The 15,998-nt window shown below is 46.1% G+C and overlaps 1 protein-coding gene across 4 annotated transcripts in view; it reads right to left on the bottom strand.

Moving 5' to 3' along the window:
- Window positions 1–10,056, bottom strand: part of Cdc14a (cell division cycle 14A) — a 153,594-nt gene extending 143,538 nt beyond the window's left edge. For 3 of the 4 annotated variants that reach the window (XM_075981533.1, XM_075981531.1, XM_075981532.1), the window contains exons 1-2: window positions 9,893–10,056; window positions 9,032–9,122 (exon numbers count right to left, since the gene is read on the bottom strand). In XM_075981533.1, the coding sequence (XP_075837648.1) occupies window positions 9,032–9,122; window positions 9,893–9,941 (140 nt within the window). In that variant the 5' untranslated portion in view covers window positions 9,942–10,056. The remainder of the gene's footprint in view (window positions 1–9,031; window positions 9,123–9,892) is intronic. The other variant, XM_075981534.1, reaches the window with a different exon arrangement.
- Between the last annotated feature and the right edge of the window lie 5,942 nt (window positions 10,057–15,998).

The raw sequence follows: 15,998 nt of genomic DNA, 5'->3' as shown, positions 1-15,998 counted from the left end.
AAAGTACATACATAAAACACACACATCTGCATATAATGAACAATTACATATATAACACACACTTATAAGCACACAAATAAATAAATATTAGAAAGAAATCAGTTATGCTAGGATTGCTAGCTCAGGAATCTCACCAATCTGCAATCCAAGTGGACCCAAATCATAAGTAAGCAAAACACCAAAGTGGGATTGTTTCTGCTTAAAGCTCACCATGAACCCACGCAAGCCCTTGAGCTGTGTTTGTAAGGGGCTCAGTCTCATACAACGTCCAGTCTTGTTTCAAACTCAGTGCTCAGAAAACGAGATCTCTGGTGTCTACTCCCACTGTGTGTTTAGTCTCAGCAGCAGATCAAGGTGCAAGCGGCTGTCAGAGGCAGGAGGACTAACCTACCAGTGAGCAAGCAAAGTATTTGACTCAAGGCCAACTATGATGACACACAGATGTCACCCCAGTACGCGGGAGGCTGCAGCAGAAGGATCATCACAAGCTCAAGTCCGTCTCGTGTGGACTATAGAGCAAGACCCTGTCCAAAGGAAACTAGAAAAGAGAGGAAGAAAGGAGTAAGGGGGGGGGGAGAAAGAGCTTCATTTATATATGCTATCAATAAAAGTTAACCAAATAACATCAACAGAAGTCAAAGTGCTAGATAACAGTAGGCATTGATATAGAAGAAAAGTGCAGGACTCTGTGTGTGTGTGTGTGTGTGTGTGTGTGTGTGTGTGTGTGTGTGTTTCTGTATGTCTGTATGTCTGTCTGCCTGCCTGTCGGCTTGTCTATATCTGTATGTCTGCCTGTCTATCTGCTTGTCTACGTCTGTTGCATATGTCTGTCTGCCTGTCTGTCTGTCTGCCTACCTCTCTGTCTTATCTGTCCACGCGCATGCGCATGCCACATGTATGCGGAGATAAGAGGACAACTCAAGAGAGGTTTCACCGTGCGAGTCTCGGAGGCTGAACTTAGCTCACCCCACTTGGCAGTAAGAATCTTCATCCTCTGAGCCGCCTCACCCACCCAGGCCTTTAATCTTTAGAAAGCCTTAAACCTGAATCAGTGAACCGTTTAGTGAATGGACTCCTAACCATGGAGTCTGACTACTGCCGAGCACAATCAGTCCATTCATTAAGACAGAAAGAAACAGGTTCATTTTAGAAGGCTATATGGCGTTTCAGTTAAGGTTTCTGTAGGCTGAAGATGTAGTCTGGTGACAGAGCACTTGCCTAGGGTAGGTGAAGCCATGAGCTGGGCTCTAGCTCTTCCAGATTACACATATGGAACTCTCTAGTTCTTTGTATGAGGTACCTTAGTGAACTGTCAGCTGCTCAGATCAAAAACAATAAAATGTTCTACTTCAAGAGATTGACGAAGGAGACCAATCTGAAACAAAGCACCTCTTCTAGACCTCAAAAGAAAATTGTATCTTAGAACCAAAGAAAGCCCAACTAGCAAATTCTTCCACTCATCAACGAGATAGGAATATGTTGAAAACCAAAACACTAACTTGATTAATAACAGAAAGGCTTCATTTGAAAACTGTGGCTCAGGGGCTGAGGAGATGGTGTATCCGGTGAAGGTGCTTGCCACGAGAAGTTTGACAACCGGAGTTCAATCCCTGGACCCCATGGAAAAGTGGGAAGAGGGAACTGACTCGACAAAGCTCTTCTCTGATCTTCACGTTTGCACCATGGGATGTACACACACACGCACACACACACACTAATAACACAAAAATAATTAAAACTACAGTTCAATACAAACATTTGTTTACTTGAGGCAAGCTCTCCCTCCATAGCCCAGGGCTGGCCTGAAACACACAGGAATCCTCCTGCCTCAAACTCACTAGGATTACAGGCATGAGCCACTTACTACCTTTAGCAAACACAAACACAAACATTTCTTATGAAGGACCTCATCACCAACCACAAAGAGTCGTGGGCATTTATCAGATGTCATTCATCTAGGTCATCAAGGATTAAACGTTTCAACCCCAACAACAGAACTTGAATGGCCCTGCCCAATATACACTTCTTTGGTAGTCCTGCAAGTATTGGACTAATTTTTTTAAAACAACTTTTTTTTCCATTAAATTGAAATTAGAGCCTATAAAACTAAACAATAAATCCACAAGTTTAGAAGGTCCAACCCAAACCATAACTCCAGAGGCCTTGAGATCAGCTGTCCTGCACAATTCCTCAGCCTTTAAACTGGCAAGTGTCCGGGTGAGGGATTGTCTATATTCTGCTTTAAGACCACAAAAGTCAAAGACTCCACGACAAGGAACCCCTTGTACTCCCAGTTTCCTACCTCACAACACAAAACAGAACCACAGCCACGAGCAGGTCGCTCCTCCTTCAGACTTAAACCCAGAAACCTGCTACGCCTGCCATTTCCTCCCAGTCATCCAAACGAAAGAGACCTGTATCTCCAACATCCGTCCTCTCCAACTATGGGAGCACTTGTGCTCCAAGCATGGGTCTGCTCCTTCCCATTCATCAGAAGCCCAACGGGCTGATATACAGCATCCCACAGCCAAGTCCAGCCTCTTGTGTGCCTGCTCTCCATTCAACTGCCTTCCAAACAGACTCTTGCTTGCCCTAAACATACCTTTGATGACTCTGCCTGAAATCTCCCTCCCTCCCTGCCTGCCTGCCTTCTTCCCTGCCTGCCTGCCCGCCTCACTCATTCCTTCCACTTGAATTTCTGGGGCCCCACTCTTCTGCCAAGCACAGTGTAGGCCTAGGGCTTGGGACAGTGAACGAAAACTGGTAGTACTGGCCCTCAGACATCATAAAATGCCCCGTGCTCATCACACATCAAACACCGCTCTCTGAAGATGTCTTCAATGACCAGGGCAGTAAGGCGTTCTCATTGTCTTCACTCCGAACGCAAAAGACCACAGCTTCTTACGCTGACCTCCATTCTGTCTCCACTTCTGCGTCTCCCGGTGTTTCTCCAGCGCGTGAGTTTGCACAGTGCCCTGCAACTCCATCTACGTGTTGTTATTTTCTTGCACGGCCATTTTCATCCACTTACAAATTTCAAGTTGTGCTACCTTATATCCCATTTAAAAAAAAAGTGTTCAATTTTTTTTTAAGCACAAAGTTGTTTTGAGCTGTGGCTAAGTAAATAAGTCATTTACTTTGGACTTGGGAATGTGTTTATGAACTCGCAAATGAGAACATCTGATATCTTAGGAGTCTACTTCAAACAAAATAATGAAACCGCCCTGGGGTGACCTGGCACAGAGCGCCATCTCCCACAGCCCACTGGGATCACTCTCTCCTGCTGCCTGAGAGAAGCAAACCCTGGAAGAAGACTCCTCAGCATTTGAGTGCACCTGTGTGTTCTCCAGGGTTATCTCCGGCAAGCTGAAAAAAATCTGAGTAGCAACTTATCACTATGGAGACCAAGGACCAACTATATATACACTTCCAAAACCTAAGAGGTCAACACAGAAAGTTCCTAAACAAATATGAAAGTAAGGCGTGATGGTGGTGGGTCACGCGACAAAGAATGGACTGTGAGGAACTGAGCACAGAGGCTTCTATTTGTAATCTCTACACCTAAGAGGCTCAGACAGGACGGTTATCAAGAATGCAAGACCAGCCTAGGCTACGTGGACAGCTGAAGGCCAGCCTAAGCTACAAAGTGAGATGTCTCAGAAAACAAAAACAGGAAAAAAACTAACTGTGAGGGCTAGGAGTGTTAGAGCCTCGACATTAGAGCAGTTATCTAGCACACACAAAATTCCGGGTTTGATTTGCCAGCACTGCTGGAGGAGGAGGAAGAGGAGGAAGAAAAGGAAGAGGAAGAATTGACCATAAATGTATATCTATACATGCACTGCCTCATAATTCAGGCTACAGAGTAACATTGATAGTGACCACAGGTGCATATATACTCAAGTTAATACCTACAACTTGTGTGTTCAGGACAGAGGCACAAAAGGCAAGACTGTCAAGCAAGATGCGCCTACCAGAAAGTGCAATAACAGCATGAAGGTTAGGAGGTAACCAGCTGCTGCTGGAGGCCTGCTCCACAGGAAGGCATTCAGGCCTGTGTTGTAAATCATAGCTCTGGAGGTCACAGACCCCTAGAGAGGAACCTATAGCCCGGCTTTGTTTGTTTGTTTGTTTGTTTGTTTTTAAAGGCAGGAGCTCACCAATCTGGCTTCAGCTTCCCAAGCAGGAGCCACTACGTCCAACCAAGACTGTTCATCTTTCAATCTTCAATTCCAGTGCTGGGGATTCAACCCAGAGCCTTGTACTGCCAAGCAAATACTCTCCCACTGAGGTATAACCCCAGTCAATGCTGCTCACTCTTAAAAAGTTAAAACACTTGGGTGACAATCCTTGGATTCACCAAAGAAATTCCATTCAGTCTTGGCATCTTTATTTAGTGCTCTGTCATGAAATTTTAGTGCCTTTCTTCAAAAACCAAACAAACAAACAAAACCCGAGGGCAGAAAAAATGAAAAAGCATATGATTGAAAACATATATTACACACTTTCCTTTTCGCAGACTGGCATCCCACACCGTTAGCATCCAACGCCACACCCAAGGAGAGAATACAAGGGTTCTGACAATGAACACTTTTTACTTTGCTAACTCTTGAGCCAAAACCCATGACCCACATTACTAAAAGTTAGCCTCTATTTGGATGACAGGTTCCATCTCCAACACCAAAGAACCAGGTCTTCTGCAGAGGGGAGTGCTTTGGAGAGTTCAGTTCAATGCAGGTAAACTTTTGAAAGGCTCTAGGTCTGAAACTAATGTTTGAACCACTAATATTTTAGCCTAGTCTCTTGTTTTAACTCTGGCCTATGAAAACACGCAGAACCCAAGGATAAAGCATGATTTCTTATCATCCATGTTTTATTAAGACGTCTCAGACCTTCATGGAACAAGATAGTCTGTTAAAAACCAAGTAGAACCCAGGCATGGTGGTGCAAGCCTTTAGTCCCAGTACTCAAGAGAAGCAGGCAGATTTCTGTGAGTTCAAGGCCAGTCTGCTCTACACATCAAGTTGCAGGCCAGCTAGGGATGTGTAGTGAAATCAGAGAGATAGAGAAATAGAGACAGAGAAAGTAAGTTCAAATTTTCGATCTCATAGTCTGGCCTCATGAAGCCATTTTGCTTCTCAGAAGGTCACTGTTTCAATCATGGAGTTCGAGCCTCCTTTAATAACTCAACAGACTTCTACACAAAACACAGCTGTATCCGAACTAAACATACTCTTATTTAAAGAGCCTGGTTAATAGTTTTTGAGGTGATAATTTACTCAGACAGGAGACATTTCATTGGGACAATCAGCAAATAATTATAGCTACTGAGCTACATGAGGCCCCATGTGACAATGTACCTAAACACACTTCCTTCTCTGAAGACTGCGCACTAGGGTGTCTGTCCTCAGGACATAGTCCATAGATAGAACCCAGGTTGCCACACTGGGCCCCATGGACTCGCAGGCCAAAGAGACGCATTCCACAGCCACTCGCCCTCCACTCTTTTCTTCCTTCAGGTTTTGACTCCTGGCTGGCTAATTATTTATGGTGTCTTTCTTTACTCCCCTCATCCTGAAAACCCTTGACCTCTTCTTTCTCAGAAATAGCTCCATTCTTTACACTGCATGGTGTCCCTGGGAAACTTCCAACTTTAAGTTATTTCAAAGGTGCGCACGCAGCCTCCCAGCACTCAGGAAGCAGAGGCAGGTGGATCTCTGTGAGTTCAAGAGCAGCCTAGAACTCTAAGGTGAGTCTAAGTTAATAACTTACATAATGAGCTCCAAGGCAGTAAAGGCTATTACAAAGAGAAAACCCTGTCTGTCTTGACAAGGAAATTAATTAGTTAGTTAAGGTATATGCTTTTCAAATGATATAACTATCCCTTACATTTCTCTAATTCATTCTGACCAAGACAGAACACCTGTTCTTACCACCAAAGCCAATCAACTGCCCCGTTTCCTTGTTCCAGCTCATGAGGCTCTCAGGCCCACTGTGAAGAGACTACTCTGAGAACCGCCCCGTTCCTTTTCCTTGGCATCCTCATCAACTACCCACACATAGATTTAGATCCTGCCTTTTCATCCTCATCGACACCCCTTCACTCCAGGCACTGATTCTTTCCCGCTAAACATCCCAAAGCTTCTCTGCATGGTTTCTCACACGGTCTCCAATGGGCCTTAAATGCTATTACACTATTTGTCGGATGTCAGCTCTGTCACTATTTCATTGACTGTGGGCATCGCACCCAACCTCACCATCCCTTTTGGCACTATTGGATCAAAGGACAGCAGTAACGCTTGCTTCGTGGGATTGTGGGGAAACGCGGATTCTGTAGTCACAGAACACCTACAAGAGCATCTGGCACAGAGGGAGATGCGCTGTGAACGCCGTTGTTTGCAGTTAGCCTGGGTCCCAGAGCCCTTCTAAGAGTCTCAAGGCACGCCGGGGTGACTGCAGGTTCCTCACGCCGGCATTCAGTCTGTCCCCACCCGTCCTCTCAGTGTCATACTCCACACCTCCCCCCGTGTGACCTGTATACACACCAGGCACGGTGAAGGACTCACTATGCCTCCTGAGCCTCGTTTTCCTTTTCTCTCACACCCATATCCAAAGAGCACACCTGTCCATCCTTCAAGCCAGTCTTAGCATCTCCACAGAACCTCTTATGAACATGTCGGCTGGACATGTCCTCACCCTTCCTAGTCCAGGGATAAGGTTCCCCTTCGGGTAACTTTATTCCCTTTCATTGCAGTTCCCCTTAGCAACCAACCATATAGGTTTGGAGTTCCTTAAACCTTGAGAGCAACATGGATGCTCATCACGTTACTCCCTGTACCATCAAGCATAGTGTGATATGCTGGGAAAACGAAAAGATGCGTTTGTGCAGGTAATCGGGACTCTAGCCGCTACTGTAGCATGGTGTGGAACACCAAACCGGGGGATGTACATGCAGTGTTCAGGATGAAAATCTTTCCTTGTCTCACTCTATAGCTCAGGCTGGCTTGGAAGTCACTGTATAACTCAGACTCACCTCCAACTCCAAGCAACCCCCTGCCTCTGTTCCTCAAGTGGTTACAGGTATAAGCCACCATGCCCAGTTTTTGGTTTGGTTTTGGTTTTGTTTTCCATGAGAAAGGGTTTCACTATGTTGCTCTAACTGGTCTGGAACTCTCTGAGTAGACCAGGCTGTCTCAGACTCACAGCAATTCACCTGCCTCTACCTTTGCTCCCCATGTGCTAGAATTAAAAGGGGTGTGCCACCATTCTCAGTTTCTCATGGCTTCAAGTTCACATCCAAACTCACAAAGTGAACCAGATGGGTTCGCTAAGCAAGTCTGTCCTTGGAAAACATGAGGAACATGGTGGAAAATATATATATCATATAATTTGTATCCTGAAGTACAAACATTAAAATTACACAAAACTTTCATTATTAGAATTTCTAAAAAGTCATGATACACTGTGTTTAGTTGATTAACTGTAATCTTTGTGAAGTCTATCACCTAGCAATCCCAAGGGACGTGACTCAGCCCTCACTAACCGAAGCTTGTTCTAATGCATATTAATAAACTTTCTACCCTGCAGAAGTGCACAAAATAGCACGCATACGCAGTCCCTACTCTCAGGCACACAAGACGTCCCTAGGCCCTCAGCTAACAAAAAGAAAGCCACGACAGTGCCCAACAATGGAGTGTCCACTCAACAAACACTGCTGGTGGTGACATCATCCAGGTGCACAGGGTCAGGGAACAGGCTGCTCAGAACTCCATTCTGTCTAGGAGCTGCGCTGTAATCCGACACCGGGGACTCAGACCTCTCTGCCTGGGCAGCTCGAGGCATTCATGGACAGCAGCAAAAGCCTCTTTCATTCCCACCCGCTTCAGCCATTCAAGAAGCATCCTCCTCCCAGCACTACTGAGAGAACCGTCCAGAGGACATCAGTCCCAAGACCCCCTAGGATGAAGTGACAACTAAGGATTATTTTCTGTCAGATAAAACAGGTTTTTGAAGGTCCAGACTCTTCCCTCTTCAAGGCCCCATGGCACCCCTAAATCTGAGTTGCCGATATTCTAACAGGACCAACCCTAGACAGCTCTTACGGTTCCTTTAACTCCACTCATTAGCTGTCCACTTGACTATGATGGCAACAAAGTAAAATTAAATGTCTAAATCAGAGGTTGTGGGGTGGCTCCGAAATGCCAGCTCTTTTAGTAAGAGAATATAAGTCGGTCCTGCCTTTCTAGTTCTTAAGATTTACTGCTTCCATCGAATGGAAATGGAGCTCTCCAATTAATGTCTTACTGTGCTTAAAATATTCAAATAGCCTTTTCCTTTACGTCCATGGGCTTTTACAGAACTCAGTTCCGGGTTCTGATTTTTCACTCTCAGATCTTAATCCAGGAGAGCAAAATAACAACAACAAAAAAAATTATTGCTATTTAGGCAGTTTTCTATTACTCAAAGATAGAAAAAAAACCAATAAAACCATCAAGTCAGATCAAGTCAGGGCACCTAACTAAAATAACTCAATCACACTGGAAACCATCCTCCTAGCCACAATGTGGATCCAGCCCCCTGCAGTCCTGTGGTCCACTTTCTGAAAACAGTCTGCTCAAACAAAAACATCCTGCCACACAACCGGAGCCTTGTGAACTGCGAAACCTAAGCACCTGTAGTGCACACACTGGCCTGTACCCTGTGGGTTCTCCATAAATACCTAGTGGCTGATTCACAGCCAATTACAGGTCTGGTGGTGACAGAGTGTACGACTGCCTGGTCCCACTCTGGGGAGTGTGAGGAATCCACAGTCGCTGTGGGAGTAGGAAGAATTCATACCCATGACATTCTAAAAGGACTGCAATGTTGGCAGGTTCAACTGTAAATTTTGTCTGCGCCCCTCCCCAAAACTATGGTCCTTAAAAAGCTACTAATGCCTCCTGGACTCTTGGGGGGAAAGAACCAGCAAGCTAAATAGCTCGGAGGGAGGGGTGTGCAAAAAAAAAAAAAAAAAAAAAAGAGGGAAACTTACTTTTCATAGACCAGCTCCTCGTCGGTGGAGAAATAGTGGGTATTTATTGTGCTTTTTGGTCTATTCCTTAAAGTAGCAAAATATAATCGATCTGAAAGACAAGTTTAAAAGACAAGAAAACATGAGAAACAGGGAAGTGAGGCTGAGATCGCAGATCATGCATGAGAGATTAATAATTGCTAGGCATCATTTAAAGGCCCTTTAACACGTGGGATTCTTGTAGAAACACGATCTTCCAGAAAGCAACACAGCCCCTAAAGCACAACTTTCCCAAGAGGCTAGATGAGGACCCAGCAGGGGGCAGAACATCTTCAGTGTTCCCTCACCCCATGGTTGCGGGCGGGCGGGTACAGACAGGAGCTGTGGGTACCCGCAAAACTGGAGACACAAGTTTGGTTCGAAAACCTCCAGACCTCAGCTGCTGCGGAACGGGGAGAGGCGAGCTTCTTCCCCTGCAGTTTAGCAGACTTCAAGAGGAAGGAAGGAAAGACAAGGGGGTGTGGTGGGGGGGGGTGTCCTGAAAGCGCTGGCCTGCCACCGAGGGGTAGAGGATTAGCAGACAGATGATTAAACCGAGCAGGTTCCCCAAAAGAGGTTTGGAGGAGGAGCTCAGGCAGAGAAGCCCGCACTGTCCGGGTACGAGGAAGCTACAGAGAGAGCAAGGACGCGAGAAAGAAGCCGGAAGCAGGGGGTCCTCCGGGAGCTGAGTGGTGAGAAGGGGCCCAAGCGCCAAGCAGCAGTAGCTGCGGGACAAGGGCCGAGGAGAAACCCATGGCAGAAGCTGGGACAAAGGGGAGAGCCGTGAGGAGTTGGGGGGAGTGGCGTGGAAGGGCCGGAGGATGCCGGGCGGCTGCTCCTCACCTTTCATGAACTCGCAAGCCCCGATTAGTTCCCCCGACTCCGCTGCCATCTTAAGCGAGATCCGCACGGGGGAGGGCTGGGTCGTGGCCAACTGAGGTCACCCGCCCCCGGGGGCTTCCCCCAATGCCCAGGAGCTGGGAAGCTCGCGGTCCCGATCACCGAGCCCGCCTGAGGGAGGAGGCGGGCGCCCAAGGCGGAGGCGGCTGCAGGGTCAGCGCGCGGGGTGCCCCGGGGACATTCCGTGGGGAACCGAGCCCGCTGGGCGCGGGACGCACACGCCCCAGGCTGTAGCCGCTGAGATCCTGACTCTGTGGCGGCGGCTGCTGCTGATGCTCCAGCTGCAGCTCCTGCTGCTCGAGCTGCTGCCGCTGTACCGTCTCCGCCAAGCCTGGGCAACGCACACCAGTTCGCACGGCCGAGCAAAGTCTTCCCCCGGCTCCCAAAGTGATCATGGAGGACAAGGCGTTTGGCCCGGATCGCGCCCGTGGCCACTTGTGCGGCAGCGGGCAGGACTCCGGTGGTGCCCGCGGGGCTGGCAGCAGCTGCTCTGACTCCTCCTTCGCCACCTCCTTTCAACTGCAACTCTTCCTCCCTCTCCTCCTCCTCTTAGGTCCGCCCCCAGACCTGCCTCCCCGCCCTCCCTCGTCCCCCTCCACTTTCACGGCTCCGCGGCCATCCCTTAAAGGGACAGCTCGGCTTCTTTCTGAGCGCCGGCCTCGGGCCTCAGTTACCAGGCGCCCCGCGGGTCACTAGGAGCCAGTTGCTAAGGCTTTGTTGCCTTTCACCAATTGCTACACAAGAAACTTAGCCCTCAGCCCGGGTGGGGGTGGGGAATGTCAGGCGGGGCCAGAAACTTATGAATGAAAGAGATGGGTTGAGAGAAGTGGATACCTCCGAAGAAGCTGCTGTAGCCTGGCAAGCAGGGATGTTCTGTCTCCACTACCCTTTCTGCATTCTTTAAGTCTTCTTCCTCGTCATATTTTTCTCGTCCCTCTTCAAGCTCTTTTTCTCACGCTCCACTCACTCAGTTTCTTCTAAACTCTTCTGTGTGCGCGCGCGTACAAACACACACACTGAAAACCCTCAGACCTCCTTGTCGGGTCATACAGCCAGCTGTCTTTCCATCAACCCCTATTTTCCCACCACCGACGGGATCTCTGTGTCCTTCTTTATAAGCAAGTTTTGAGAGAAGCGCTACCTCCTAGCTCAGGAATACGTGGACTGATGTCCTCCACGTACTAGACTCTGCTCTCACTTGGGCTTTGTTCTCAAGGGAAAGAACATTCCCATCCAGTTCTCCAAATCCTGTCATTTTGGCCACCGGTGTAAGGGCAAAATCCTCACGAAAGTCTAAGAAGGCTCTGGTCTCGTACTGTAGGCTATCCTGAGAGAAGTCGAGAAGAGGGGAAAAGACCACTTGTCCACACGAGAAATAAACAGAAGATAATTTCTTTAGTCTCTGCTGGAGAGCTGCAGGGAGTACAAAGGTTCCTCTCTAAGAGGCTCGGGACTTGTTCTGCAACGTTAAGGATCCAGTTTGAACAACTTTTGTGCTGTGCGTCCTAAGGACGTAATTAGTGGTCAGTCCTTCCCTTACGAAAATGGCGCTACTGAGCTACTATCAGCAGAGCATGCGCTCTGAGTGCTTTCTCCTTGAAGCAGGGATCCGTCTGTGTAAGGCTCTGGTTCTCCCTTGCTCATTGACCTCTAGGGGAAGAAGGGGCGCTCGAGCGAAGAGCCAACTAAAGTGACTTGGAATACTGACGCCAGAGAGACAACTCAACTCAGGGTTCTTAAGCGCAATTAGCCTGTTTTGCTGGCTTTCCAGAAAGCTAACCAAGCACAAAACTATAAGCAGATACGAATTTGATATGCAGAAAAATTAGTCACAGCTTTTCAGTAATTCTAGCCAAACACATCGCTGGTGAGAGAGTTAAAAACACACCCTATCCTTACAACATCCAAGTGAACCCCAAAACCTCACATATGGAAAGCCGGAGAAATCATTGAGAACAAAGTCCATACCCCTCATTTTCACATATGGGAAATAGGAAGAGTAGAAGAAAAAGACAAAAAATTTAAAATGGTCAAAAGTCCTGAAAAATAATGAGCTTGAATCTTTGGAAGTGTGTAACATATTCTAAGAGCCACAAGGCCTAGAGTTAAGAACAAAGACCTCTCAAAGTCATCTTTATTCCCCATATCTTGGTGCTGCTAGGATGAACAATTCAAAATAATTTTACTAAAAAAGAAGTTATTGATTTTTGTACAAAAGCTATAGAAAAACAAAATCTATGAATTGCAACCGACCACACCTTTGTCTAGAAAACCAGCCAACTCTGAACCCATTTCTAAAGTTGGTGGGTTAAAATTCTTGTAGAGAATTTTTCATCTGAATGATATATCTTTTAAAGTGCACTGAAAATAAAAGCTGGAGTCAGATATGGTGGCTTGTGTTTATTTATAATGGCCATAGGCATTTACTACTCCCACCATGTAGGATTGGAGCTCAGGTTCTCAGGCTTGGTGACAAACACCAACATCTTTACCCACCAAGTCATTTCACAGGCTCTTGCTTTTTTTTTTCTTTTTCTCTTTTCCCCCAAACCTCTGAAACAGGGTTTCTCTGTGTAACAGAGCCCTGACTGTCCTGGATTTAGCTCTGTTGGACAGGCTGGCCTCTGCCTCCCAAGTGCTGGGCTTAAAGGGGTGCACCCCACCACCCAGGTGTTCTTTCTTTCTGTTTTTTTTTTTTTTTTTTTTTTTGGAGATAGGTCTCATATAGCCCCAGGGTGGTCTGGAACTCTGTGTGTCGACAAGGGTGATGATGAACTCCTGATCCTCCGTCCAGGAATACAGGCCTCGGTTACAGCATCTAACCGTCACGTGACAGCCATTTTCATAATCTCAGGAGACCCGCAAAGCACTGTCAGAGAGCCCAGATATAACTGGATACCGTCCTGCTGCTTTCTAAAGTGATTTTACATTGCCTCTCATAAAATTCGCCTTGGAGATTTTGCTCATGAGGAATGAATTGTGACCTAACAAAAAGCCTTGTAAAGTAAGTGAAAATGGGGGCTGAAGAGATGACTCAGCAGATAAGAGTGCTTCAGTTGGGCGGAAGGTGGTGGTGCTTGCCTTTAATCCCGACTGAGATGGGCAGGTCTCTGTCAATTCAAGGCCAGCCTTGGTCAACAGTGTGAGTTCCAGGACAGGCTCCAAAGCTAGAGAAACCCTGTCTGGGAAGAAAAGAGAGAGAGAGAGAGAGAGAGAGAGAGAGAGAGAGAGAGAGAGAGAGAGAGAGAGAGGGAGGGAGGGAGGGAGGGAGGGAGGGAGGGAGGGAGGGAGGGAGGGAGGGAGGGAAGGAGAGAGAGAGAGAGAGAGAGAGAGAGAGAGAGAGAGAGAGAGAGAGAGAGAGAGAGAGAAAGAATATATACTGCTGAATGCAGCTTCAAATTCTGCCAGCCCGGCTGTCCAAGTGTTCCCTTCAAGGCTATACCAGAAATTCCTAGTCACTCTGACACAACAGCTCTTCAGAAATGCAAAGGAGCTCTTTGACTGTTCTTAGATTAAATTCCTCGTATTCCTCAACCTTTCCTTCCAGTCCAAGAACCAAACCTCCTCCTCCCTTTCTACTCCAAGCGCTTCACTGACACTCACAGTTCTCCCGAACTGTGTCCCAGAATGGCACGCAGGCCGATACTCAGTTGGTGTGACTAGTTATGGCACATGGAGGTAGGAAGGATAAAATTTTTAAAAAGTAATGGAAGACCGTGGTGGGAAGAAAAACAGTAGAAGCCATTAAAAGCCAAGCATGATCCTTTAGCTGTAAAGATTAAGAAAGAAATACCCTTTTGTTGAAAGAAGTCAAGGAAAAATGAATCGGGAATAGTCAAAGGCTTAATGGCCGTGAAATTTACATATTCTGTTTTAACTACTATCATTAGAGTATTTCGTTGAAACATATTTGTGCAGTCAGTAGTGATATTATCTAAGAAGGTAAAAAAAAAATAGAGTGATGACTGCTTTTTTTTTTTTTTTTTTTTTTTTTTTTGGTTTTTTGACAGGGTTTCTCTGCAGCTTTGGAGCCTGTGCTGGGATTAAAGGCGTGCGCCACCACTGCCCAGCCAGTGATGACTGCTTCTTATAATTTACTTTTAGATTATAAAACAAGGCCCGAGAAATTTAAATTTGGTATAATTTAAATTGAACAAATAGTTTGATAATTCCCTGTATGATATGAAAACCAATTTAAGCTGGGCAGTTGTGGCACATGCCTTTAATCCCAGTACTCAGGAGACAGACGAAGACAGATCTCTGTGAGTTCGAGGCTACAAGAGCTAGTTCCAGGACAGTCTCCAAAGCTGCAGAGAAACCCTGTCTCACAAAACCAAAAAGAAAAAAAGAAAGAAAGAAAGAAAGAAAGAAAGAAAGAAAGAAAGAAAGAAAAGAAGGAAGAGGAAAGCCAACTAAAAGCAGCTTTTAGCAAAATACATAAGCAAGGCTGAAGATGCCAAGCACTGACCTAGCATTCTGAGGGCCTCAAGTCCAATCCCAAGTACCTCAAAAGGTAAGTAAAATAAATAAAAATAAAATACATATACAAAATTTATCATACTAGAACTGAAATGCGAAACTGTTTAAGTAATTGTGGCTCGTAAAATACCTGCCCATGGCTGGAGAGGTGGCTCAGTGGTTATGAGCAACCACTGCTTTTCCAGAGGACCTAAGTTTGGTTTCTAATACCTATGTCAGAGGGTCCACAGCTTTCAACTGTGGACTTGGAACTCCAGGTCCAGAGGATCTGACCCCCTCTTCTGGCCTCTGAGGGTACATTCTCATTCCTATCTAATGCAAACCAATAAAAACTAGGGAAGGGGAAGCAAGGTGGCCAGGTGAATACATTTACTAGTGTTCTAATTATTAGCTAGTTCACATTCCCAGGTAAGCCAACAACAATGCATTTTTTGAGTATTATAGAATGAATCTACTTTTGTGCAAATACACCACATAATTAAAAATTAAATCATAAAAAAAATACCTGCCCACAAAGACCTTAAGTTCTTGGTGTTGCTCAGCCATGTTCTGTATCACAATAATGACTGTCTAAGGATTCCAAAGTGGAATCAAAGAACTGTAAGGAATGCGGAAGATCGCTTAGTTCCATTTTCAGATATGATACATAAAGTCCAAGGGATTTAGCAGCAACCAGACCTGGGAAGAGGGATGGAGGATGTCTGAGCAATGCTGAGGGCTTCTGTGATAGGTTTCATTTGTAATGTATTATACAGCGAGGCTCGAGTCCTAGAGACCTCTTCAGATCACCTTACAGAATGGGAACCAGGGCAATGGTCAGGACAACACACTTGGTGAACGCCGCTTCACACACGCACACATACGTGCACACACACACACCTTTCAAACCCTGCCCCGATTCTTCCTCTATTAAACCTATAGTTTCAGTACCCCCAAGGTGAAGTTGAAGGTTACTGAACCCCCTACATCTTCACTTCCCAGTGAAGCAACGTTGAGTAAACCTCCTTTGTCTGACTAGCCAGGCATGGTGGTTCACACCTGTAGACATAGCATTTGGCTGTGACTACATGAGGCACTGCCTCAAAAAAAAAAAAAATCAAATGATACTGTCAATTCAGATGACATAATTTGGATCCCCAGAACTCACATGGTGGAGGGAGAGAATGGACTCTTACAGGTTGTCCTCTGAACTTCCTTCACACGCAAGTCATGGCACTGGCATGTGCGCATGAGCACACACACACACACACACACACACACACACACACCACAAATACCAAGTAATATTTTTTAAAAGAGGAAAAACTAGTTTAATGAACATTAGTCTTACTAGTGGTCATAACATCCTCGACTAAGACAACCAATAAAAAATGGCGCCTTTGTGGTCAGGTGCATACATTTACCAGGGTTCTAATTGGTGGCTGGTCCACCGTCTCAAGTAAGCCAACGACAATGCATTTTTGCATATTATAGAATGTATCTACCTATAATTGCTTATCATTCACACTCTCATTACAGAAGAAATGTAAAAGTGAAGCCAGATGTGGGGGATCGTGCCTACAAGCCCAGC

This window comes from Microtus pennsylvanicus, chromosome 7, assembly GCF_037038515.1.
Source record: "Microtus pennsylvanicus isolate mMicPen1 chromosome 7, mMicPen1.hap1, whole genome shotgun sequence".
NCBI classification, from domain to species: Eukaryota; Metazoa; Chordata; class Mammalia; order Rodentia; family Cricetidae; genus Microtus; species Microtus pennsylvanicus.
This window is presented reverse-complemented; position numbering and strand designations above follow the sequence as displayed.